A 25,704-nucleotide genomic window follows, 5' to 3' on the forward strand; every position below is an offset into this window, starting at 1 on the left:
TAAAGGATAATAAAGTATGTATATTCTTCATCTGCTACAAAAATAATTTTGTATTCGTATTTAATGATGAAAAATAACAAGAGTCAGATCCTAAATAAACCAATGAAGTTTATCAAAATATTTGTTATTTATTTTCTAAATATACTATGTATTTGATTTAATTTTTATTTTTGATTCTGTTAAAATATTTAACTTAAACTTTATTATTTCTTACAATTTTATCTTTGTATTAATTATTCTAATTTTACGTGGTGATTCGAAATAATTTTTGTATTTAGCAACTGTATTTTTCTTAAATTATTTACCTTTTCTTTAGTTTTAAAAATAAACATTCATATATCATCATTTCATTTCTTTATTACACATATATATGGGGAGTAATATGATTGAGATAAATAAAAAAAAATATATTATAAAATTTTACTTTAGTTGCCTTACTTTACCTGATACGTGATAAAAGCGTTTTCGCCATCTGGTTGTGGATACAACAGAGCTACGCTATGTTTTCCTCAAAAATATCAAACTGGATAGTTAATTAGGGGAGAAAAATGAGGAGCCCTTCACACGTTTGTGGGCAAGCCGCACGTACTTGTAAGCGCAACAATCCGAGAACTGTTGCTTAAACGTCTACAGGCTAAGAAACAAAAAGAAATGGACAAAACAAAAGCCTATACCCAAGAACTGCAAAAATAATTTAATTACTTTAAGGGTGGGTGATGGCTAATTTTATTAACATCTAATGTAAGACTTGATAATTACTATCAATAATTGAGAATGTGTTCATATCAATTGAAATTAGAATTTATCCATGAAAATAAGAAAAAGCTAATGGGTTTACCGCAAATTGTTTAAATAGATAAAAATTCCAGTGAATAGGCAAAACTAGTCAGTAATATGTTTATGACTATCCAGCAACGAACACCACACAACAAAGGTTTTTTTTTCTTTTTTCAGAGAAACAAAATACTCTATGGAGTGATAGATAGATTATATAAAGAAAAGGGTCTTTGATATTGATAAAGATATGAGAGAAAGGAACTACGACGCAGAAATAGGAACCAGCTCCGTGAGTTTTAGGAAATAGAAAAGTAATTTTTGGCCAGGATTAACAAAAGGCATTATGGCTTGATTGTTATATGATAGTCTATCACTCAAGGAAAGACTCTACCAACAAACATGATTACAAACCTCGCTACCCTCCTGTCGACTGGTTTCTCCATAAATGAAATAACAAGTGGTCAAAGACTAAGGGAAAAACAAAGCTCCGGGGCTAGATAATATCACAGCAGAAAAACCATAAATACCACCTATCGCTACCTATTAGCCCTCTTTCAATAAAATATGGGAGAGTGGAACTACTGCAGTGGGATGGAACAAATCCTACCTAAGTAACTACCCACAAAACTAAGACCACAGAAATTAAAGGGTTACTATGCTATGGCCATCACATCCTGTAGCATGGAAATTTTTTTTTAACTTTTATGGTGGTACACCTCTTATGTCACGTGTTAGCAAAATTTATATTATAAACACGTAAAATATATATTTATATATAACATTTATTAAATCATTAAATTAACCAATTAACATAATTATTTAAATATAAATATTGCAAATTTATAAGTTATGATAGATAGAATAATTGAGAAGATCAAGATATCCAGCGTCTACATGACAAGATTTTTAATGGATGCAAACCCCCTTCAAAAACCTTTGCCTACCCCCCCCCCCTAAAAAATTATTGCCGCCGCGGCGGTGTCTCTTTATTATTATTTTTACCTATTTATTTATTGATACTCTTTTCAAAGAATTTATAAAGGATAACTTAAATTGATCTATCTTTACTACCAACTATCGATATTTTATGAATATAAATAATTTATTTTATAGATAATAAATTCAATTAAAACCTCCATTATTTACAATGAATTTATTAATATGGCATTATGAGCTTGCTGAAATATCTAAACCTTTTAAATGTAATTTAAAAGGATAATAAATTTGGAAAACAATGTGTATGATTGTTTGCAATATATAGATTTGGTCGATGAATTGTATTATAATAATACTATAATAAAAGTATTAATTTTTACAGCAATAAATTTTGTCCTATTTCATCTCAAAATTTAATAGATACCCCCCCCCCCCTCCCCAAATTTTTTTTTTATCCTACCCCCATTAAAGCAGCTTACCCCATACTCCCTCAAAAAAAATAGGATTCAGACTGTTCCTACCCCTCCCGCTCATGTAGACGCTGAAGATATCTACCATTAATAATGATTGCAAAAATATTGTATAAGAGATAATATGACATTAGAAGAAATTTTTAATACAGGATAGGGCATGATATAGACTAGTTTTTTGATAAAATAATAGCAAAAATGAATAAAATACTTTAAAATGAAAGTCTAGAAGCTGAATAGGCGGCAAAAAGACAGAGAGAAAAAGAAAAAGTTGGAGGATGAAAAATTGATATAAGTTAAACAGATAGTACAATACAGTGGCGTAGCCAAGATTGATCCATGGGGGGGGAGGGGGGTTCCAAAACCCCCTTATCAAAATTTGCCAATATTTTGTGTATTATACCCAGGCCAGCATAAATATTAAAAAATATTAGAATTAAAATTTTTGCCAAATTTATAATTAATAAGCGACTGAAAGCATTATTTTGAAAATGTTATCAATGTTTAGTAAATTGTATATTAATTCAATCTATTCGATGTAAAAAAAACTTGCCTCCCCCCAAACTTTCCAATTTTATGATCAATTCAATATATCTTATTCTATGTTAAAAATAATTATCTTAAATAAATTTTTGCATATAACAAAATTTTGCAGAGATTTTATTTACTATTAACTTTATTTATTTAACTATGTATTTATTTTAATAATATATAAAAAAATAAATTTCAAAATATATAAATTTTATACAGATTATTATATTAAAAATTGAATGTAAATAACTATATTTTAAAAAAATAAAATTGCAATAAAATATGTAATTCTTGCTAAAAAAAATACAATTAAACAATTTTATTTAGTATAAACCCTTTATTTAACTATGTGTTTATTTTATATACAAAAAACAAATTTCAAAATTAATACAGATTACTATTTTAAAAATTGATTGTAAATATCTATATTTTAAAAAAATAAAATTACAATAAAATATAAGTAATTCATGTATGCAATTTAAAAAAAATATAATTTAACAGTTATATTTAATACAAATGAGTATATTATATAAATAATTCTTATTGTAGGTGCAATACTATTATTAAATATAGTATAAAAATATCATGACTAAAAATTCATTATAATTAAGTTTTACATATAAAAATTTTATGACTAAGAAAATATTACAATTATATGATTTGAATTTATAAAGAGAGGTCTACTTTTCTCTGAGATTTGCTAATTCATCTAGAATCAAATTTTTATCTAGAATAATCTCCTTATAAATATTTAATAGGGCTAATCCATTTAAACGGTTTTCACCGGTGCTATTTCTTAAATAGGTTTTTAACCTTTTCAAAGTTGAAAAAGACCTTTCATTAGTGCAGGTACTAATCGGTAAAGTAGCTAAAATAAAAAACAATGTTTTGATATTGGGCAGGGAATCTAAAGTGCAATAACACATGGAAAGGGCCTGCAAAGCATTTTTTGGTCTCAAAGAGTACTCTATTCTGCCAAGATTTTTATACCAAAATTCGACATCACAAAGTAACTAATCATACGACCCTAATATATCATCAGAATAAAACTCTGAGATGTTCTTAATATCCTCTCGCGTTTCAAGTGTAATCAACAATTCAGACTCAACCGGCAAAAGAAAATATAAGCTTTTTAAAATAAAATTGTGACTTATAAATCTTTCCTTTAATTGAAATAAAAATGTATCAATAAGTGGAATAAAAATGTTAATTTTATAAAAATCCTCAATCGTAGATGCATCAATATTTGAGCGATTGGATTGTCTAGAAACTACTCTAGGTTTAAAAATTTCAATCCCAAACATATTAGCGATCTCCTTTACTTTCTCATATATTTCGTGAAATTTTTCATCCACATTATCTCTGATATTTGTTGATATTTCAACAATATCCTTTGCCCTATTCATAACCTCTCTTAAATCCAAATCAATTTTTTGTAACATTTTGCTAAAATCATATGTATAATTAAATAAAAAATAAACACATTGAATTGAAATTAAAAATTGAGGCTTCGTAATAGCCTGTAAAAGATTTTCCGCATCTGCGGAATCTTTTTCTTTGCGTAATATGTATGATTCCAGTGCCGCAAAAATAACCTCATATAACTCGATGAAAACCTTTACCGATTGTTGTCTTTCAATGAATCTTGTGGGACAAAATCTTTTTAATTTTTTTTTAAATTTTTTGAATCTGTCTATGCCACTGGTACAATACGATGATAACATTAGACAACGTAAGGATATGACAACAACTACAATCAATAATATGCGCAATAAATAGTTACAGGCAACTATACCTACAAAAATACGAATCGAATAATAGAATTATTCGTATACGTTTAAATCGAATAATTTATTATTCGTATTCGTATGAATAATAAAATGATTATTCGATTCGATTCGAAAATTTTATTTACCACGAATTAAAAAAAATCTATTATAAAATTTATTTTGTAAAATTTAACTAAGGATAAAGACAAACAAATTTTATTAGTGAGACAAAATAGAAGCATACATATATAATATATTTATATACAATGTGGAAAAATCAATATAATATTCATATCTATAATGTAGATAAATCTGACAACAGCCAATTTTTCAAACATAAAGTTTTTCGGATTGTTTCCTCCTTTAACGACATTCTGTATTTTGTAACCATATGAGCTCCAACAGAAAAGAGTCGCTCACATGGGGTTGAAGATCCCTGTATCGACAATATGTCCCTCGCCATTTTAGATAACACGGCATTAGCAATATTTTACAAATAAAGTGGTAAAAACTTTAGGCAAAAAGTCAAATTTATGATTTCTCCATCATCAAATGAAAGAGTAATATCAGGTTTGCCCGTCATTCTTGATGTGATGGGATTAACTTGTATATGTTATGTGTTATATAAATTACCTTCTTCGTCCATCTCTATCATAAAAGAAATTTCTAAAGTAATGGTCTATTATGAGATAAATTAAAATGGAGTTTCAAAATTTGGCGCAATTTTCATTATTCCACTTGGAGATTTTATTAAATTGAAATAATTTCAAATAATTCCTAATAATAATATATGATTTATATATGATCATTTTCCAATATATATTAATACTATAAATTATTTTAGTCGAATAATCTCGAATAATTCGATCGAATAATAGATAAAAAATTTTTCGACGAATAATATATTTTCCTTATTCAAATTCGATTCGAATTTTCGAATCGAATAATTGTGTTATTCGTATTCGTAAAATACGAATCGAATCGAATTGAATCGAATATCGAATAACAAATAATTCGTTTTAGGTATACAGGCAACGTTGGATATCCGTCCACGGATAAAAATCTAAGATTTAATAAACAAGATAATCACTTAGGGTTTTTTTACAGTGATTTCTGTTTAGACTTTGGGGGTTTTCGAGTTTTACTTCTAATGGGTAATTGGTGGTTTTTGTTCATTGCAAAATATTTTATAATTTTTTTTTGCCTTTTTTCTTTATGGTAATATTTTATTTATATTTCCCAAACTTAAAAAAAACAACACTGAAAAAACTAGCAATTTTAGAAGAAAGAAAAATAATGTTTTTATTTCATTTTGTTTTTTACTCTTTATCTATTATTAAATAAATATAAATGTATTATAAGTTATTAATAATTTAAAATATATAAAATATTAAACAATTATTATATTTTTTTTTTCTTTTACAAGCAATAATAATATAATAAAAAATGATTATGCAAGATAATCAAAAAATATTCAAATTGACAAAATTACAATTAAAACAAATAAATACAACGCCAAATATAAGCATGACAAACGAATTTAGTATATAAAAACCCGAAATTTTCATCACGCCCCCATTAATTGAAATCTAAGTATCACACTCCCATCTCCCCCACTGGTCCTTGCCTTCGTTTTCATTCTATAAGACGGTTACTTACTCCGACCGCTTCCCATAGTTATAGTTCCTTCCCGGGTTTGAATTTCATCACTAAAATTATTATCGTTGGTTCATTAGTTCAATAAGTTTCCTCATTCTCGTCCTGCCGATTTTTTTTGCTCCTAAAGTATCGATTGCGTCGGAGTCAAGATTAACCATATTCCATAGCTCCATAGTTTGCACTAGTGTTAAATACCACCATATCCAGGATTCACAACTGGTCTCAGTGTTGAATAACCTCTCTTCCATCTGATAATTTTACCCTACTCAGTTTTATATTTTCTACAATCATTCCGTACTCCGACTTTTTTTTATTTCCAAATATTCTAGCCCATACTGTCTACCCTGCAAGAAATTCAGAATCTACCTTTGTCTCGGTCGGCCCCTCTCTATTCACAGTTGCTCTAAGACAATACAACTAAATCCTCGTCCATCTTCTTAAAAACTTCTCTGCCGACAATAGTTCCAATCCCTTTTAACTGTTATTGTAATATGCTACTGCCACATCTTTCCGCCCCATCTTTTGATTATCTCAACCAGTTCTTGACCACTGCTACCATCTGCTCCTCCTGACCATTGGAACTCAGGTTCCCGCCGGAACAATCATTCTGGCTACTCCGAACCGAGCCATTAATTCTTTAACATTTTTATCACCACCTGAGTTGTTTATCCCTTACCTCTTCGTGCTTCACCCACTTTCAATAAGCATTCACTACGATATATGTATCTTATTTTCGAAATCAAAGAAATCGATATGTATACGTTCCTAAGGCTAAATTGCTTTCGGCCAAACACTTTTCTTGTTTTTAGGATAGCGAAGCCTAGGAATTACATTTATATTCGGCTGATATTTTCTATCTCTTTATTCATTCCTGACCCTACATATTCATGACCCCACTGTTTTATCGCTCCACTCCTTAATGTCAGGCATGTATCAATGCTATCATGGCTTCCCTTAACTTGAACGGTATAACACTCCGACCAACTAGCACTCGACATTCATCTATAATTGCCACCTCCTTTAAAAGTTTTATCACCAACCTCCTTTGAATTTTATCTCCATCTATGCTTTCCGTCACTTTATGTAGTCTTTAATTCAGCATAATTCACGATCTTTTAAGGTAGTCTTTCTCTTTTAAATTTACTAGCCTATCTTTGGATATCCCAGCTATCTTCTAATACTTGCTTCCTTTTTTCATCCCATTCTGCGTGTTCTTTCTCCCCGAAATCTTCTCCAGTTCCACATCTAGATAAAATGTCTGGTAAATATTTTTTTCCCCTCGTCGATATTTTACTAGTATGTCAAACTGTCCACTAGCAGTAATCATATTTGTAACCGGCCGATAGCATTAATTCTTTGTTATTCTTTTTGAATATATGTACGAGCGGTATATGATCCGTATAAATAAAAACCTGCGCCCTACCAGATATTCTTGGCATTTTGTTAATCCAAAAAGACACACAGCTTTAATGTAAGCTTATTTAATTGAAACGTTCGACACACAGCTTATCTATTACAACGATTAACTAACTATATACATCTTTTACTAACTATTTAATTGAATCGCCCGACATCTAGCTTACCTAATATAACGCCCAATCAACTATTTATTGAAACTTCGGCATGGCTTATCTAATACAACGCTGAACTAGCTTTTTAACTGAAAAATTGACACACGGCTTGTCTAATAACAACACTTTGCTAACTATTTAATTGAAGAATCAGACACACAGCTTGTCTAATACAGACTAACTATTTAATTAAAACGTTGGGCACACGACTTATCTAATACAACGCTTAACTAACTATTTTAATGAAACTTCCAACACATGGCTAAACTAATCAATTGAAACTATAACTTTTAATTAAATTTGAAATGTCTTTGACCACCACTATTTTAAAAAAGGTTCGGTTTTTTTTTTTTGGTGATTTCTGTTACAAAATAAATAAGCTTATAAATTTTTAATAATTTAAAATAAAAAAATATACTAAACAATTTAATTCTTTTATAAGAATGATTATGCAAGATGATCAAAAAATATTCATCACCCAAAATAAATGAATGAATTGGCAAAATTACTATTAAAACAAATAATATACCACTCCAAATATAAGCATGACAAATGAAATTGGTATTTAAAAAATATAGAAATCTAAATCAATTACAATTATGATAGGCTCGACAGTGTAACAGATGCTATTATTATAATTATCCGTGATTTAATAATAAATTTAAATAGCTATAAATATTATGATTAATAAAAAACTTGGCAATGAAAACAATAGATAATAATACAGGCTATGGAATGACTCGAGATATAATCAAAGATTTAACGATAATGGGGGACCAAATTAAAATTTCATAGATTATAATAGTCCTAACACAAGACAATACAATTGTTGTATTCGAGACCAAGCAAACGGGCTGTTTGAAGGGTAGATATGGGGAGTAACAACTACCGTTGATGGTCTGGAAATTTCTGGAGTCTGGGTTGGGGGACTTGGTTTTGTCGAAATCTTAGTCATTAGCCACATCTTTAAATTCGGTTACCTTTATTTTGCAAGTATATACAATATTTGAGAACAAAGACAAGTGATAAGTGGGGTTTTTCTTCTAATTTATTTTAAAGGACGGTACAAGGCCACACCCCATTAAAAGTGTGAATTAGTATAAGACAGGATTAAGATAGTGAATCCTTTTTAATTAATTCCAAACAACTAAATTTATTATTCAATTTACAATTTTCAGTGAGTATAATAATTTATTATCAAAATAAGAAAATAAAATAATGGTGTCCGATTTCGTTTTTCAAGGCCTATTTATTCAAAAGGAATCATATAATCAAACAAAATAAAATTCACTTCAAGTGATGTCGTATTAATAATATCACGAGGTAACCTAGATGGGGTTCGCCCATATCGATAAAAAACATCAAAACAAATTATCTGTGCTTTTGGAATTTGTACACAATGGACGAATAAGAAAAGGGCAAACAGAATGCCTAATTATATTTTTATAAAACAAAAAGTGGAAAAAACAAGAATAAAAAACAACATATTTTGTATAGACAAAATCTAAAATATTCTTCGAATTATAAAAAAAAGAGTAAATACAACAACTATAATAAGACTACAAAACAATAAAGATCGAAATCAAACAATTTTGTATATACAAAAAACTAAAATATTCTTCGAATTATATAAAAAAGGGTAGATACAACAACTATAATAACAGACTACAAAACATTAAATATAGAAATCAAACACGATATTCCAATAAGATTAACACCGTAAACATAGAAGAAATAAAGGCCCGCGATAACTATAAAGTTGAAAGGAACCAATACTACTTATTCAATGTAAATGTAAACAATAATGCTGACCAAGATGATACCGCTAATAATGCTTACAAAGTTACATTTAAAATCAATGACATATCAATTAGGATGCAGGTAAATACTGGTACTCGATTCACAATATTACCAATAAATATGGCAAATAAATTAGAAGTTATAAAACTAACAATGATAGAACAGCAATGAAAGTTGGCCATCGTCAATACGAAAGTAAAATTCAAATATTAGAAGCGTTTAAAATTTCACTATTAGAAAGAACTGGGTTAAAAACATTTGGGAGCATCTTAAAAAAATTGTGAATATGATAGAACTGCACAATAATGATATCATAAAATAATTAATAAGGGATTGTGAATCAAAACTAAATAACAAACTTATAATGACATCAAATATAAGATTGCACTTAAAACCAGATGCTAAACTTAAGAAAATACCTCCTAGAAGAATATCATATTTAAGAATCGATATAATAACAAAGAAACTACAGAAAAGGATATATGATAAAATTATTAAGCCTTTACAAGACGTAAAATGGGTCAGTCAGTTAACTCTTGTTTACAAAAATGAACGCCGATTTCAAAGACGTGAGAAATCCTACTATATAAAATTTTATTATTGCTTCTTTCGAGTGGCACATTCATTATCTTATTTTTGAATGTTATTTTTTTAAATTGTATTTTCATGTTTATTTTTTTTAAATACTAATAAAGAATTTGTTCTTTTATGATTGGTTTATTTTTTTACAGAAAGTTTATTTTATCATAAATTGATATTTTTAACAAATATTTTCATTATCATTTTTTAAAATGTCTAATTATTTCAACGACTTTATTATTCATTTAATCTAAATACCATATTAATTATATCACATTCAAATTCAATTCTCTTAATTCTTAGTCTAGGAATATTTTTTCTTATCGTGGAATAGCTATATTGTAAAATATATTCTAGGTTGAGCACATATTTTAATAATTTCGAGGTTGATATTTATAAAATATCCAATTGTAGTTATTTATGACGAGCAACAAATTCCTTATAGAGAATGTCTTAAGGTCAGATAGGCTGGGACTATATGGCAGGTGGATTATAAAGGAAAGTTTGTAACTTTTTCAACTGTAGGGCTAATTGTTTTAAATGTAGTCAAAAGATGTATTAATACTATCTATCATATGTTCATTTAATAGTGGGAGTTTCGCATTCTAAAGATATTAATCAAAAACTATTTTTAAACACTTTTTCACTAAATTTTGGGCAAAAGTACTCTTTTAAATTTTATGAGATTTATAGGATATATTTCTCAATGTCTAAGTTACATAATGATGTTTTTAGACTATCAAAAAAATTTACTATAGCCATTTGAGCTAATCTATATACCAGAGGCTATATGCCAAGGGGATAAAATGACAAATCTGTAAAGTAATAATTTCACAGGGAAAAGACTCCAGAAAATAATTAAATGAAGTTCTGCCTGAGGAATCTACCCCTACAGATTATATTTGTAGATCGTTCTAGAGACGAAACCATTTTAGGTAACGTTATTTCTAGTTAACAATACCCAAAGCGCTGATAGTCTCTGACATCTGATAAGTCTAGTCTATCACATCTAATATCGTGATGTCTATTTTTTTTTTTAAAAAAATTATTATTTATATCAATTACAATATATATGAATTTGTGCATATTTGACACCATACCCTGAAGGGCTTGTCATCCTACCCAGGGGGGGTTGAAAAATAGTAAAAAGAACGACTTTTACTTCATCTTAAATAAAAAGCTCAATTTTTTAAATATTTTATAGTCTAATGATGAGGTTATTCAATGACACAATTAGCTTAATTTTATTAAATAAATAAAATTTTATTGCAAAAGAACTAAATACCTGCCATATAATCCAGGTCTCCTCTATATGGTTATACCGATAAAAAATACAATAAAAATAAAATTTGCATGGGGTTAGTGCCCCATTTTATTTCATGGTCTTAATTATTAATCTCACATGAAATGTCTATATGGATTCTTATCTCATTAATTGCAAAGTGATATCGTGCTATAAATATAACCTTATTATACTGGTAATGTTCAGAGGATAAATGGATAATCTAAATATTAAGGGAGGAAACTGATAAGATAATTATAATGACCGTTATGAACCTATAAAATCGGAATCTTTTAACATGATTATGAAGCACAAGTAACATGAATGGTTACATCAAAAAATGAAAAATAAATTATTATAATCATCATTTTTTCTTAACAATCATCCAAAAATCAAAAATGAATATTAAAAAATAATAAAACTAAAATGAGCTAGAATATCAAAAAGGGATAAAAACATACTATTTATGCCTTTGACTCACAGATTTTATAGCTCATAAAATAATGAATGGACCTAAAAATTTGATTAAGATCCATATATCTATATTATATCAATATCACATATTTGAATGACAAGATTTTGATACTTAAAATTAACGTTTTATTTAAAGATATTCTTTGTTAGAAATATTTCATTTCATATTTGTATTATTCGTATTTGCTTTAGATAATTTTTTTCAAAATTCTTATTAATGTAAAATTCTTATTTGACACTGAATTATTCCATCAAGAATAATTATTTTAGTTTGTGAATTTATTAATATTTATTTATTATAAGTTCAACAAGTTAATAGGTCTATTGAATATATATTCGATATTTGATTCCAAGGTTAATAATATGAATAACAAATTATTTGATCCGATTCTGATTCGAAAAATAATTTAAATAAAATTTACTAATAATAAGTTCAAATTATTTATAACTAACTTTTTAAAATTTTCGTAATTTATTTTTGGAATTATTTTGATCCTTTTGCAAATATTCATAGATAATTTTTAAAATTATGGCCAATATCAATCAATTTTTTGATTATATTTAGAATTGTCTTCTTGATTAAATTTCCTATATTTTCTAAAATAAATATAAAATATTTATAAATGGTTAGGTCAGATGATGCAATCAAATATTTGTAAATGGCAAGATAAGGGCAATCAAAAAGAGATAAAATAATACGGGTAGCTAACTTTCAGGGTTGGGCAGTATCGCGGATATTTGTATCTAAAATAAAATTTTGGAAAGTATCTTGTATCCAGTATCTAAGATACATATTATTTAAAAGTATTTGTATCTTAGCCAACTTTGTATTCAAAAGATACAGATACTTTAAAAAAAATTTATATTGGTTAATTTAAATAGTATTAAAATTTAAAATGATATTGTTTTTAGATTTAAATGAAAAATTTAATCAAAATTTAGATATTTTAAGATAATTTTTGATATATGACGTTGGACGTCATATAGCAATTTGCTAACAATTAGAACTACCATATTTGAATCGTTTTATATCTGTCTATTTTAATATAGAAGAAGAAAATAGAATAATATGTTTATCTTCGTCTTCAGATGATTCTTCAACTGAAAATTATAACAATAAATTTAAAAACTAAACATACTTAATGGCAAATTTTTTGAAGTACTTCAAGATGATCATAATTAAGAAATTTATCGTGACTTTGGTATTGACGAAAAAGTTATAGCAACTGTTACAGATAACGGCTCTTACTTTAAGAAAGCTTTCAAGGAGTTTGGATATTCTGTGGAAGCTGTAGAGAATGACTTTGACATCAATGATGATGAATGTATAGAATTCGAAATCATTGAAAGTATTATTTAATACTTCTTTAAAATTTATTATGATATTGTAAATTTAGTAAAAAAATTTTATTCAAATAAAATTATTTATTTGTTTATTTAAAGGTCTAAAGAAGCCTCAATAACATTGCCTCAACACATTCGTTGTTTGTGCCATACGATAAGTCTAATTTCCACAACAGATGTCGAGAGAGCTATTATCCTAACATTTCTAAAATTCACCATCCTGCAATTGCTAAATGTACTAAGCTATGGAATGAAAATAATAGGCCTATAACTGCAGAACTTATCAAAGCAGTTTTAGGAAAACAATTAGTTACACCTTGTTGCACTAGATGGAATAGTTTGTATGATAGTCTTCATAGTTTATAAATATGGAATGAAAATAATAGGCCTATAACTGCAGAACTTATCAAAGCAGTTTTAGGAAAACAATTAGTTACACCTTGTTGCACTAGATGGAATAGTTTGTATGATAGTCTTCATAGTTTATTAAAATTTAAAGGCGAACTTCCTAAATTATGTCAAAAATTAGAATTTCCTAAATTAAAAGATATTGAAATTCAATATTTAGAAGAATATTTCAATATAATGGCCCCATTGGCTATAGCGATTGACAAAATACAGAGTGAAATCAACTGCTATTATGAAGAATCAGCTCCAATTTTAAATATCGTTAAAAAAATTACAAATTTAATTCAAACCAATCTACAATTTTGCAAACCATTAGCTGTTGCCATAGAAAATTATTTGAATAAAAGATTTAAAAATATATATGATTTTGATAACAATTTTAAAAGTGCATTTTTGGCAACTATTTCTCATCCCTATTTTACAAATCGTTGGATTGATGGTGAAAAAGAAAAAAAATACCTTCAGGATTTGTTATTACATGAAATTTTAATTGTTTTTAAAAATGATATTGAAATTAATACTTCAAAAAAATCTTCAATTGATGGAGATGATGATTACTTTTGCCTTAAAAGTACCACATCCAATTCGAATAATTCAATAAATGATATTGAAATAGAGGTCCTAAATTATATGAAAGATGACAGGCGGAGTATAAATATGTTAAATAGTTATAAATATATAAAAGAAATATTTATTAAATATAACACAATATTACCCTCCTCAGCCCCCGTTGAAAGATTATTTAGCTTTGCTAGTATGGATAATAAACCAAATCGTCTAAAGATTGAACGAAAAATTAAAAATATTAAAAAATAATGCTGATTTATGATGCTGATTTATTATTATTTACTAATTATATAATTATTAAATGGAATATCGAATTATCTTTTTATAATAAATTTGTTATTTTCTACAATTTATTTTAAATATTTTTTTATAAATTTATATTATAGATAAGAAAATAAAGCTTTATACATTTTGATTTTGACTATTTAAAGTTTTTTAAAAAAGTATCTTGTATCTTAGATATTTTTTTTTTAAAAATACAAGTATCTTGTATCTTATAATATCTTATTGAAACTTTTCTAAAGTATCTTGTATCTTAAATACAAAATTTTATAAAGTATCTGTATCTATATCCAAATACAATTTTCTGAAAATTTGCCCAACCCTGCTAACTTTCTTAGTTACAAATATTATTACTAAAATCACTTTCCATTAAAAGAAGAATTAAGAAAATTTTATGGATAATATGTTAGCGGCAATTTTCCGGCAATACATAATTTTTTCAAATTTCAATCATTTTTTGAGCGCTTTTTTTAAATTTAAAAATCTGATTTTACCAGAAATGTATTCCATTATGTTTGATATACCTACCCTATGAATTTCTGACAGTTTTGCCATAAACTTATGAACTCAATATAATTTATATTAGCATAGATTTTTCACATAAATTATAAATGACTCGAAAGTTAATGGTAAAATTATCTACAATTCCTAATATAGGCTAAACATGCTGGAATACATTTTTTGTAAAATTATATTTTTAAATTAAAAAAAAACGCGCTCAAAAAATGATTTAAAGTTGAAAAAATAACACATTGCCGGAAGAAACACATTGCCATTAACATATATAAATAATTAAACATCAATCCACTCTAAATTTTATATTTAAGGGCAACATTTATGAAAATTTTAGTTACATGCTCCTTTTTATCAACAATCTTTAAATTTTATGTTTATTGAAATTAGATTATATTAAATTAAGAATATAAGACACCACGTGAAATATTTTTCTATTTAACAAATAATTTAGGTTTTCAATCTACATTATTTATATTCGGCGAGTAGTTTATTATTCGCATTCATTTAAAAAGATTATTTGAATATTCGATGCCATTTCCCTTGAAGTTAATTTTTTAAAAAAGTTTTAAAGATTAATTTATAAAAAAAAAAGGAGGGCTTTGTCGAGTAGATTAATAAAATTCAAATTTGAAATAATAAATTACGATTATTACGAAGTTAGCATATAAAAATTTGTATGTTCATGAAAAATTTAATAAGTAATTGTTCATTTTTTTTAAAAAATATGCTTATTTACATTTATATAATGCTATCATAATTATACACCTTTCTAAAATCGTTGTTTCTGTTTATAATCAATATGCATCCAATTTTAATTTATTTAATTTTCTTCTTTCTTTTATTAAGATTTCAATACTATGTTATTCTTAAATGATACATTCCCTTCATTTAATTTAATATTAATAAATTTAAAAAGGAATGAATAAACTATTGGATCATCTGGAAATGGAATAGAGTTCTGGTATCTGGCCTTATTAGATATAGTTTACGTCTTTTTATTATTATTTTGTCTACATCTTAGTTAAAGCAGGTTTCTTTAAAAAAAAATACAATTAAGGGGAGTTTATAATATGGATTATTTGATTATACAGTATTAATCATATATAATGTCATATGATGAGGGGTTAAGAAGGAAAATGCTTATAATCTAAACATTTAAAAAATTTGTCAAAAGATTTCTTTTTATGAGAGTAATCTATAGCTAATTTTTTAAAAAGTGGAAGACCGATTTTTAACCTAAAAAGATAATTTCGATTTTTTTTGATTTCCAAATTTTATAAAGCTTCAAATATATTCTATAAGTTAGTTTTTAAAAAAAGACGGGTAAAGCATTTTAGAATCGCCTACTATTGAAAGGGGTAAAGGGTAAATTGACAGATAAGAGGCTGCTGAAATAATAATCTCATCTAATTACAAAAAACAAATTAATCAAAATTAAGTAAGAAAAGCTAAGCTAAGGAAAAATCCAAGGTAACCAAAATTTCAAAAAAAGTAAGAAGAGATAATAATGGATTCAATATACAAGGTGTTTGGAATGGTCACACGCGAATAATGCTATTAATGACTCCTATTATATATATTCATATTGTTTAGTTTGATTCTAATTCATACCTATAAATTAATTGTCAATTTTATTCAATAATATTAAAGATAATTCATATTTTTCTGATTATAATTGATTTATATATCTATCTACTCTTTGTCATCAGATTCGAGCATTCGATAAGTTATCAAGTAAATTAACCTCTACTAAATCTTAAATATCGCTAAACCATATGAAGTACGAAGTTCTGATTTTTCTTGTTTTGTAGGCTCTATTTTATCATGTGATACAATTACTATAATCGGTTATGGCAAAATAAAGATTTTATCGTAAGAGGACAAAATCCATTTAGCCTGATCCGGTCGTCCCTATCTTTACAATAAGGTCAAAAATAGTCTTATAATATTATGAAACTGAACTAAATATACTATTGATAAACCTTTTCATAAAAAGTTGTTTACTATATCTAAATTACATTTGGTATCTGGATGTAAATTTATCTATATTTTATTTTTATAATAAAAACCCCTAAAAATCACTACCATAATCACAATATAAGTTTAAATAGTTCACTTAAGACCTTAAAATGTTATCACTCCTCATTAGTGAGCTACTAATGAGAAAAACAACTTGAATTAATAAGTAAAATCTGATTGTAAAGGCCACCAAAAAAGTTAGAATTTTGAGTGGCCATTTTACAAAGGGAACGATTGATAATTTTATCATTCAAAAACTATTTTACAGATAATGGAATTATATTTAAGATTAGGTAATAACCATCTATAAGACAATTTATATAATAAATAATAATATCATAGTTTTTCTTTTAGGATTAATAAAAATAATGTAATAATTTTTTTTATATAATATAATACAAACTTCATTTAAAAAAAAATTTGACCTTAACACTTGAAAGATAACTTAAAATGTTTGAAATCCTTCATACCTACTTGATAAATTTTTTTATCTTTAATGCACTTATCTAAAAAAATATATATTCATTTGTGAAGATTATTTTATGGACATAACTGAAAGATAAGGTGGTTTTTTACGCGAATATTTTATATTTATACCATCCATGATGAATATATGTATACTATATTTAAAAAAAATATAACCTTTCTTCTTTTTAGCATATTATTATTAAAAAGTGTATGAGAAGAAAAAAAAAGTGATTGTAAATTGATGTATACATAATAGCGTAAATCTGAGCATACAATTTTTATGCTTACATTGGAATTATAATAATTATAATTATATTGGAGTTGGCTGAAATCATGAGCGCCAGCAGGTTGGAAAGGGTCGTGCAATGACTTTTATGGCCTAAGCGAAAAATAAATTTGGCGGACTTTTAAAAATCCTCAATTTATCTAAGACTAAAAAAATAAAACAACGAACTACGTCATTCCTAAAATGGAATTCGCAAATAGGTAGCTTTCAATATGAAAAAATTGTAAGATTTAAAAAAAACATGTGCGTAGGTCATTAACAAATATCGAATTTGTTCGCGCTCAACGCTCACTTTTTAAAAAAAAGAAGAGTTCACATTCTTAAAGGTGTTCATTTAAATCTTTAATTATAAAAAAAAATACATAATTAATCTTAATGCCAAATAGTACCAAGTTAACTGTTAAATTCAGGTACGCATCCAGCGGCGGGGTGGCGGAAGGGATACTCTAGAGCCAAAACATACAGATTATTATAATATTTTTGGAGCTATCAAGTAATCACTGATTTTATGAAGTTAGATGTATTATAAACGCTTTTAGTAGAATGGCCTAAAAACGACTTCTAATCAGAAGATAACGTTTTTTGCATTCAAATATATTAATAAATTTATTTATTAGTATTTTATGCAATTTATTTTAAAAACCTCACTTTCGTTTATTTTAAAAAGCGGCAAAATCAAAATTTTATCAAAAAATATTACCTAGACTTATTGAGCCAAAAGAGGGCTAAAACTTCTGTCAGCTTTATATTTTCTTTGGCAAAAATATTAAGTTATTAGTTTTTAAATCGGCAAGAGGGTGCAAATATAATCCGGCGTAGAATAAATAGAAATTTTGGAATTACCCTGCCTTGGAGGTTGTTCAGTTTTTTTTATATTTAAATCATTTATATGATTAAAGCGAAATACTTAACATTCGTAATAGATTCGATGAGTCAATTAAATTCCTGAAATGCGACATTCATGTAGAATGACTTTATTTTTTAGATATGTTATACAAATAAATTTAAAAACCAAAAAATTAATTATTTTTTTCATTTTTTGAAATAAACCATTTATCTTTTAAATGATTCATTTCGTAGTATTTCTTGAATCATACTAAGAAAACCCTTTCTCAATAAATTTTATGGTAAGTATATTCATAAAATTTTGTTTGGATTTGATTAAAGCCAGGTTAAATGATTTATTTCATATTCTTGGGAAATAATAATATTTCGAAAACCCTTTTTAGACAAATTTATATTAAATATTCATAAAATTATGGCTAGATTGAGATAATAGCGAGGGGACAATATGCCAATTTTAAAACGGCCTGTAAAAACAAGTAAAAAATTTAGATGGCAAGAATGAAAGTTGAAAAACCAACTCTTCGTGAACATATAGAAGAAATTTCAGACTATGTCTTTCTCAGCTATGATCACTGACGACAAATTAGTGCGTGCAACATGTCAATTTGGGCTCGACATCTGCTGTTGCAAAAATAATAAATAAATCATTTTTCATTATATATATATGTTTTCTTTTATAAAATGGAATATATGATTATTCATTCTGTAGAAAAAGCTTAAAATATTTCAGTTACCTTGTAATGTTATCATTATTTGAATTGTTTACGTAAATTATAGGAAAATATTTTAATTTAATTCTATATCTGGAAGTATTCTATGGTTAATTAAAAACTACCAATTCCCTTATTCTATTCATAACAAATATTTGTACGTGGAATTATAGATTGGGCTCTCAATATTGACATGGTAAATTTTCGACATTTAATTGACTTAGCACCGAATCAACGGATTTAAATAGCTGAATATTTGTGAGCCAATTTGTCGCGACGTCCAAGCGGAATATTGTTTTAAACATTGTTTTATTATCATTTTTATAAGGAAATTGACACTGCATCGTATACATGTAGAATCGTTACTGCATTGTTATCTAGACTATCGCCCAATTGCCATTGTGCTGAATGGTCATTGCACCGAATTTTTGCTGTGTCAAAATGACACGTACCGAATAGAGATGCGTCCAATTGTCCTTGCGTCAAACTTGGCTATTGTGGGTGAAACCCTTAATTCGTCAAACAGTTTAACAAATCTAAGATATTTTCCTAATATATTAAAAATGTTTTATATTTTGCCCACTATATCCTAGCACTTACACAAATGAAAATGTATTTATTTTTTTAAGAAGAAGCAAAATTTATATTGGAGGTGATACCTCATAAAATACATTGAAGGGTTTAAATATTTACATAGATGACACCAAATACTGATGAAATCTAAAAATATTAGCTCAATCACAAGGGAAATTTTATTCATATTTTTTGTGAATACCATGCCCGTTACAATAATTCTTAAGAATATTTTTAGTATAAATCGACATTTAAATTTTTTAAATATAATTTGTATATATTTGTGGACATTTTTTGTTAATCATTAATTCTTATAAATTTATATATATTATTTTAAATGGTCAAAAAATACTTTTCGTACATATTTTTATTCAGCACACATTTATTTTATGATTATTTATTTGAGTAATACCTATATTTTTGGCAATTTCGGCCTATTCTAAAAATGACGAAACCGAGTTTATATACGAGAACTCTCCTCAGCTTCAGAGTTATATGTTAGTTATATACATTCTTTATAATAGCGTGCATAAATTTAATCATATTAATAAATTTACAGATTATTTGGATATTAGCAGACCTGTGTGCCGACGAAAATATCGGCGGACGGCGCAAGTTTGAAAAATTTAATAGACGGTTTGCGAAGCGCCTCTTTTAGTCTCCGTCAACATAGGCGGAGTATATCGGCACACCGACATAAATCTATTTTAAATTGATAATTGAATTTTTTTTAAGAAAAGCTAAATCAAATTAAAAATAAAATACATTAAGGAATATCTATTTTTACATCTTCGTTGAAAATAAAACTAATTATAAATAAAAACTCAATTTTGTATTTTATAGTTATATAAAAATTATTTAGTTTTAATTTGCCGGACATAAGGAGAGTCTCCTTGTGATCAACGTCAACCCAGCGCTAGAGAAAATTCTTTCATTAGGTGTGCTAGTTGCCGCAAATAATTTATTTTTTGGCTAAAGTATAAAAATTCGGAAATTCTATCCTTTTTTCTCATTAAAAATTTAAAACATCCAATCCTGTGAATGATGGTTGTAGAATTTAATGCTAAACTTGTCAAATAATTTGTATATTTGATATTTCCTCTTGGTTTTCAAACTCTATATTTACTAATTTGATATCATCATCTTTAAGTTTAAGATGTTTATTAATAATTTCAAAGATGGACAATTGTGTTCAATTAAATATTTTAACACAATTTTTAAAACCTTAGGTATAGAAAAATAACCAACACTGGATAATTTCTAAAATAAAAGTAAATTGAATAAATAAAATATTATTATTTGCAGATCGCAAACGGGAAATCGTAATGCAAGTTTTTTTAAGACATATTCTTCTTAAGTGAAAAATTTGAGATTTCATTTTCATTTACTATTAAATGCGTCCATTTCGTTTCTGGAAAAGAATGCCAAGTTAAATGTTGGCGCTTTTTAGGGAAAAAATTAATAGTTCCTCTATAAGATCCGATTCATAATTTGCGAATTGCGATAATGTTTTCCAATTATTTTCATACCAATATTAATTATATTTCTATTATTTTTCACAATTAATACTATAGTATCTAATCGGGATATTTAATTTTAATGTTTTTGAGTGGTTTTATTGTTATTATCATCATTGGAATCACCAATTTGTGATATTTACCAATCATTAAATAAAAATCTGTAAAATATGAAAATTATTTTTTTTTTAATTTATGCTCCGGCGGTGAGCCATCGTGGAAAAACGGCTGCCCCCGGGATGATCTTCATAAACGGCGGCGTTTTTGGCGTGTTTAGGGGGACCGACGCACAGGTCTAGATATTACTAATTGTCAATTTTATCCAGTCATTGTCCCTCTAGTTTTAAAATTACAACATTCAAATGTTTATTAATAACTTCAAGATAAATTTTAGAATTTTTATAATATTTTAATAATTATCTCCCCTCCTCCCAAAGCAAATTCCTGGCTACTCGCTGGTTGGATTTAATATTTTACTTTTGTGTATATAATATAGAAAATAGTATAAGAAAAAATAAAATATGATTAATATAAATTATAATATTTAAAAAAAAATCAAAATATTTAATAATTTTTTTTCAAAATTATCTTTTGATAAAGAAGAGAGCTTTGTAGTTAAAAAGGAATTTGGATCCGGAGGGGCTTAAAATTGAATAAAAATTTTGGACCGGGCTCGAGCCAAACTAACTAGCAAAAATCAATGACTTTAAATAACAATGTATACTTAGAACCTGTTTATCACTTGATTCGGCCGGGTTTCAAACTAATACCTATAGGACCGTATCATTGACCTTCACTATATATGGTTAAATTATTAAAATTCTATCATGAAATTACAATCAAAAAAATTATGACAATTAAATTTAAAAAAACTTTTAAATATAAAAAATTAAAAATAAATATAAAGTTGTTGAAAAAAACTTTAAAGATATAATTTTAATAGCTTTTCAACAACAAAATAATGGGTTTATCTTCATTTTTTTTGAGGATGTTTAGGATGATTTTATTTCACCGTTTTGTCAATTAATATTTTATTTATTTTTAATAAAAAAACATATTTATGTGAAACTATCAAGAGTGACCTCTTTTTAATAGTTCCCACATCTTAATCTTCAACGTTTTTGTTTGGTCACTCCCTACCAAAATCATAGAAATGCTATCAAATTATTATATAGATTGACTCCATCTCATATTAAGTAATACATAGCCACTGTAAGTGTTCATCTTAAAGAGGTTTAACTATAATTAAATTTTATGTTTTTTTCTTCTCTGTTAACATTTTATTTAAGTTTTACTTTTTCTATCTTTCTATTCATCTTGTAAATCTTTTCTTTACTCTTTTTACCGACAGGTAAAATTAAAAATCGTCTTTTAAAAATTTTATTTTTTATAACTTTTCAAAAAAATAATGTCTTTATTGTATTTCTCATATTATTGTATATATTACAATTATACAACTATATATATATAATTCCGGTAAATTTCTTATTTAAAAAGAAAAAAGAATGGAAGGGGGACTCTAGATTTGATTTCTTATGACAAATTGGTCGCTTGACTTTAAGGACAGATATGGTCTAGCTGTATTGTTTACAGCCAGGGAAAATTCTAACATCACGAGGCAATAAATCGTATAATCAGCCAAGTAATGTTGTTAAAAACCTTTATTTCGCCGATTTTTAAAAAACGACTAAAACAATATTTTAGCCAAACAAATATTATCGAATCCTCGAGATTTTATCAAAAGAGGGCCAAATTTTTCTACCGTCTGGAGAAATTTTGAGGATTAGGCAGTATGTATCTTGCTAAAAATCTTGACTTAGCCGTCTTTTTAAAGTCGGCGAAATCGAGGTATTTAACAACACTACAGCAATTTATCAGCGGCACATATACCCACAAAGGTCGTATGGTTTCACAGCAACTTAGGATTTTAGTAAATCATTAATTTGGGATTACACATGTGTATCACATTCCGTCACTACCGATTCAAATCCATTCACACAAACTGAGAATAAAAAAATCAATCAATAAATATATTTTCTTTTTTTCCTGTGCATTATTTCTTTATTTGTGTAAATGTATCTAATATGTTGAGTTATAATATAGGATGAACATATATATTTAAAAAAAAAAAATTAATAATGTAGAGGTTAAATATAAAACTATGATTAAAGAGAAAATAATAGAATAAGTTTAAGAAAATTTAAAGGAAAGTAGCAAACAATATCTAGGGAAAGAAGAAAGTAATGTTGGAGGCGGCATGGGGGAATTATTTGATGGAAGAGATACAGCTTAGGTAATTTGAGCGAATAAAGCCTTTATCAGAGAGATTATGTGGTTATTGATCTTTTCTTAGACCAATCTCCTTAATTCTTTAAATAAACTTTGCTATTTGCTACCGAAAGAGCTTAGTGAAACGTTGCCTGGACGTTTTCCATCGCTTCTAAAAATGCTATGCCGAGTCCAGGTGGGATGCTCGCGCAATTAAGTGCGCACAAAACAGCTTCATTGTATTTGGTATGTTGTGGGAAACAGTCCCATTGTAACATCAACTGCTATTTTTCATCAATTAACTTTTAAATTTTTAACCCTAAGTCACAAAATTAAACCTTTTACAAATGAGTTTAGGGAATTTTTTCAAATATTAGAGAAAAAATTTAAATGTAAATTTTTAGTTATAATTATGATTTCTCTTTAGAAACACAAATAAACATTATGTGTACTTTTTCTTTCTATGGATATAATAATTACATATATTACTTTTTTTAAGATTGCACAACTTTAACAAATAAAAGGTGTGCATTTATAGAATATATTATAATTATATTACAGATAGGATATTAAATGATCTAAGGGTTCCTTTAGTTTGACTAGGGAAGATTCTTATTTACTATAAACAGCAGATTATATAAAATAAAATACCCTAAATAAAATTGTACGATTAAATTGATCCTTAAAATTATAATTTAATGCTTAAAAAAAAGTAAGGACACTTCGATTGGGTTCTGCCATCAAATATGTTATCTTTACGGTGGTCTTTTTGAAAAAATTTTAAAAAGTTTTTTCGAGTTTTTTTACCAAATTTGGGGAAAAAATTAATGTGCATAAATTAAATAAGATTGCGTAATTAAAATGCGATTTGATCAGATAAGGTAACATAATGGTGTCTCAATAAATGGTTTTAAATTAAATTGGTATAAAATAATCGTTTTTAATACCGGTTGAAGAAAATTATGATATGCTTCACTTCTAAGAATTTGGCAGCATATACTGTTTATTTACAATTAAGGTTGGGAAAATAATTCGGTAATTCAGCTGTCTCCGGATTCCACAAAATAAAACTTTTGAAAAAATGGAAAACGTTTTAAAATAATTTTTTGCACTATTTATTTTATGCAACAAAATATCGTAAATTTACTCTAATTAATTTTTAACGTCCAAGCGTTACATAATATATTGAATCAATTAATTTATTTTATATAATATTTATTTCAAAAAGTATATAATATAACCGGTAGAGTATAAAAATTAGAAAGGTTTTATTTTATACCTTTTATTATATTTAAAAAAAATGATATTTCATTTTTACACCCATCAACTAAAATTGCTTTAACATTTCGAAGTTTATTGTTTTTGGTGACATATGCATTTACTCATACCTAATCTCATTACATTATAATTTAGTTTATATAAAAATGGATATATATTTTTTTATAAAGAAAATTCTCCTCTCTACCTATATTTAATAAATTTAAATCTCTTTATTCAAAATCTCGATTGAAACATTTTAACTTAGTTATACGTATACTGAATTGTTTGAGAAATAAATAAAAAACGATTTTAATAATATTATTATATCTCTAATTTAATTATAACTATATTTTATAAATATATTTATATTATCTTTAAAGATATGAGAGTTTTAAACTTTAAAAAAAAATCCATGTAATAAAACACACGCAATGCTATCTACTTTTATAAACTTATAATATATAGCTTAAAAAAATATATATTAATATTGACGTTTCAATATATTTTTGTAATTTAAAAATGAAGGTATAAATCTATTATACTTAAAATATTAAAAGGATTTAAATAGCCTTATTTTCCAAATTTTAGAAAATTAATCCCAACTTGGCTTAAGATATTTAAATTATAATAGGTATGAATAAATATAGTGTACAATATTCAAATACTCTTTTATCGTGAAGTATCCACAAGTTCTGATGACCCAAGAATACAATGGCCGATAATTTTAAGCCATTAAGGCCTAATTTTACTCTCTTCCAATATACTATATATTTAAGTATTATTCTCTTGACT

General features: G+C 26.5%; 1 protein-coding gene across 1 annotated transcript in view; it reads left to right on the forward strand.

Moving 5' to 3' along the window:
• Nucleotides 1-5,016: 5,016 nt before the first annotated feature.
• The window catches only part of LOC135924338 (uncharacterized), a 40,308-nt gene continuing 19,620 nt past the window's right edge, over nucleotides 5,017-25,704 (forward strand). Inside the window, exons 1-3 of the mRNA XM_065459396.1 lie at nucleotides 5,017-5,154; nucleotides 9,352-9,594; nucleotides 20,427-20,503. Of these exons, the coding sequence (XP_065315468.1) occupies nucleotides 5,017-5,154; nucleotides 9,352-9,594; nucleotides 20,427-20,503 (458 nt within the window). The remainder of the gene's footprint in view (nucleotides 5,155-9,351; nucleotides 9,595-20,426; nucleotides 20,504-25,704) is intronic.

Source organism: Gordionus sp. m RMFG-2023, chromosome 2 (genome assembly GCF_954871325.1).
Source record: "Gordionus sp. m RMFG-2023 chromosome 2, tfGorSpeb1-WG-v2, whole genome shotgun sequence".
NCBI lineage: Eukaryota > Metazoa > Nematomorpha > Gordioida > Chordodea > Parachordodidae > Gordionus > Gordionus sp. m RMFG-2023.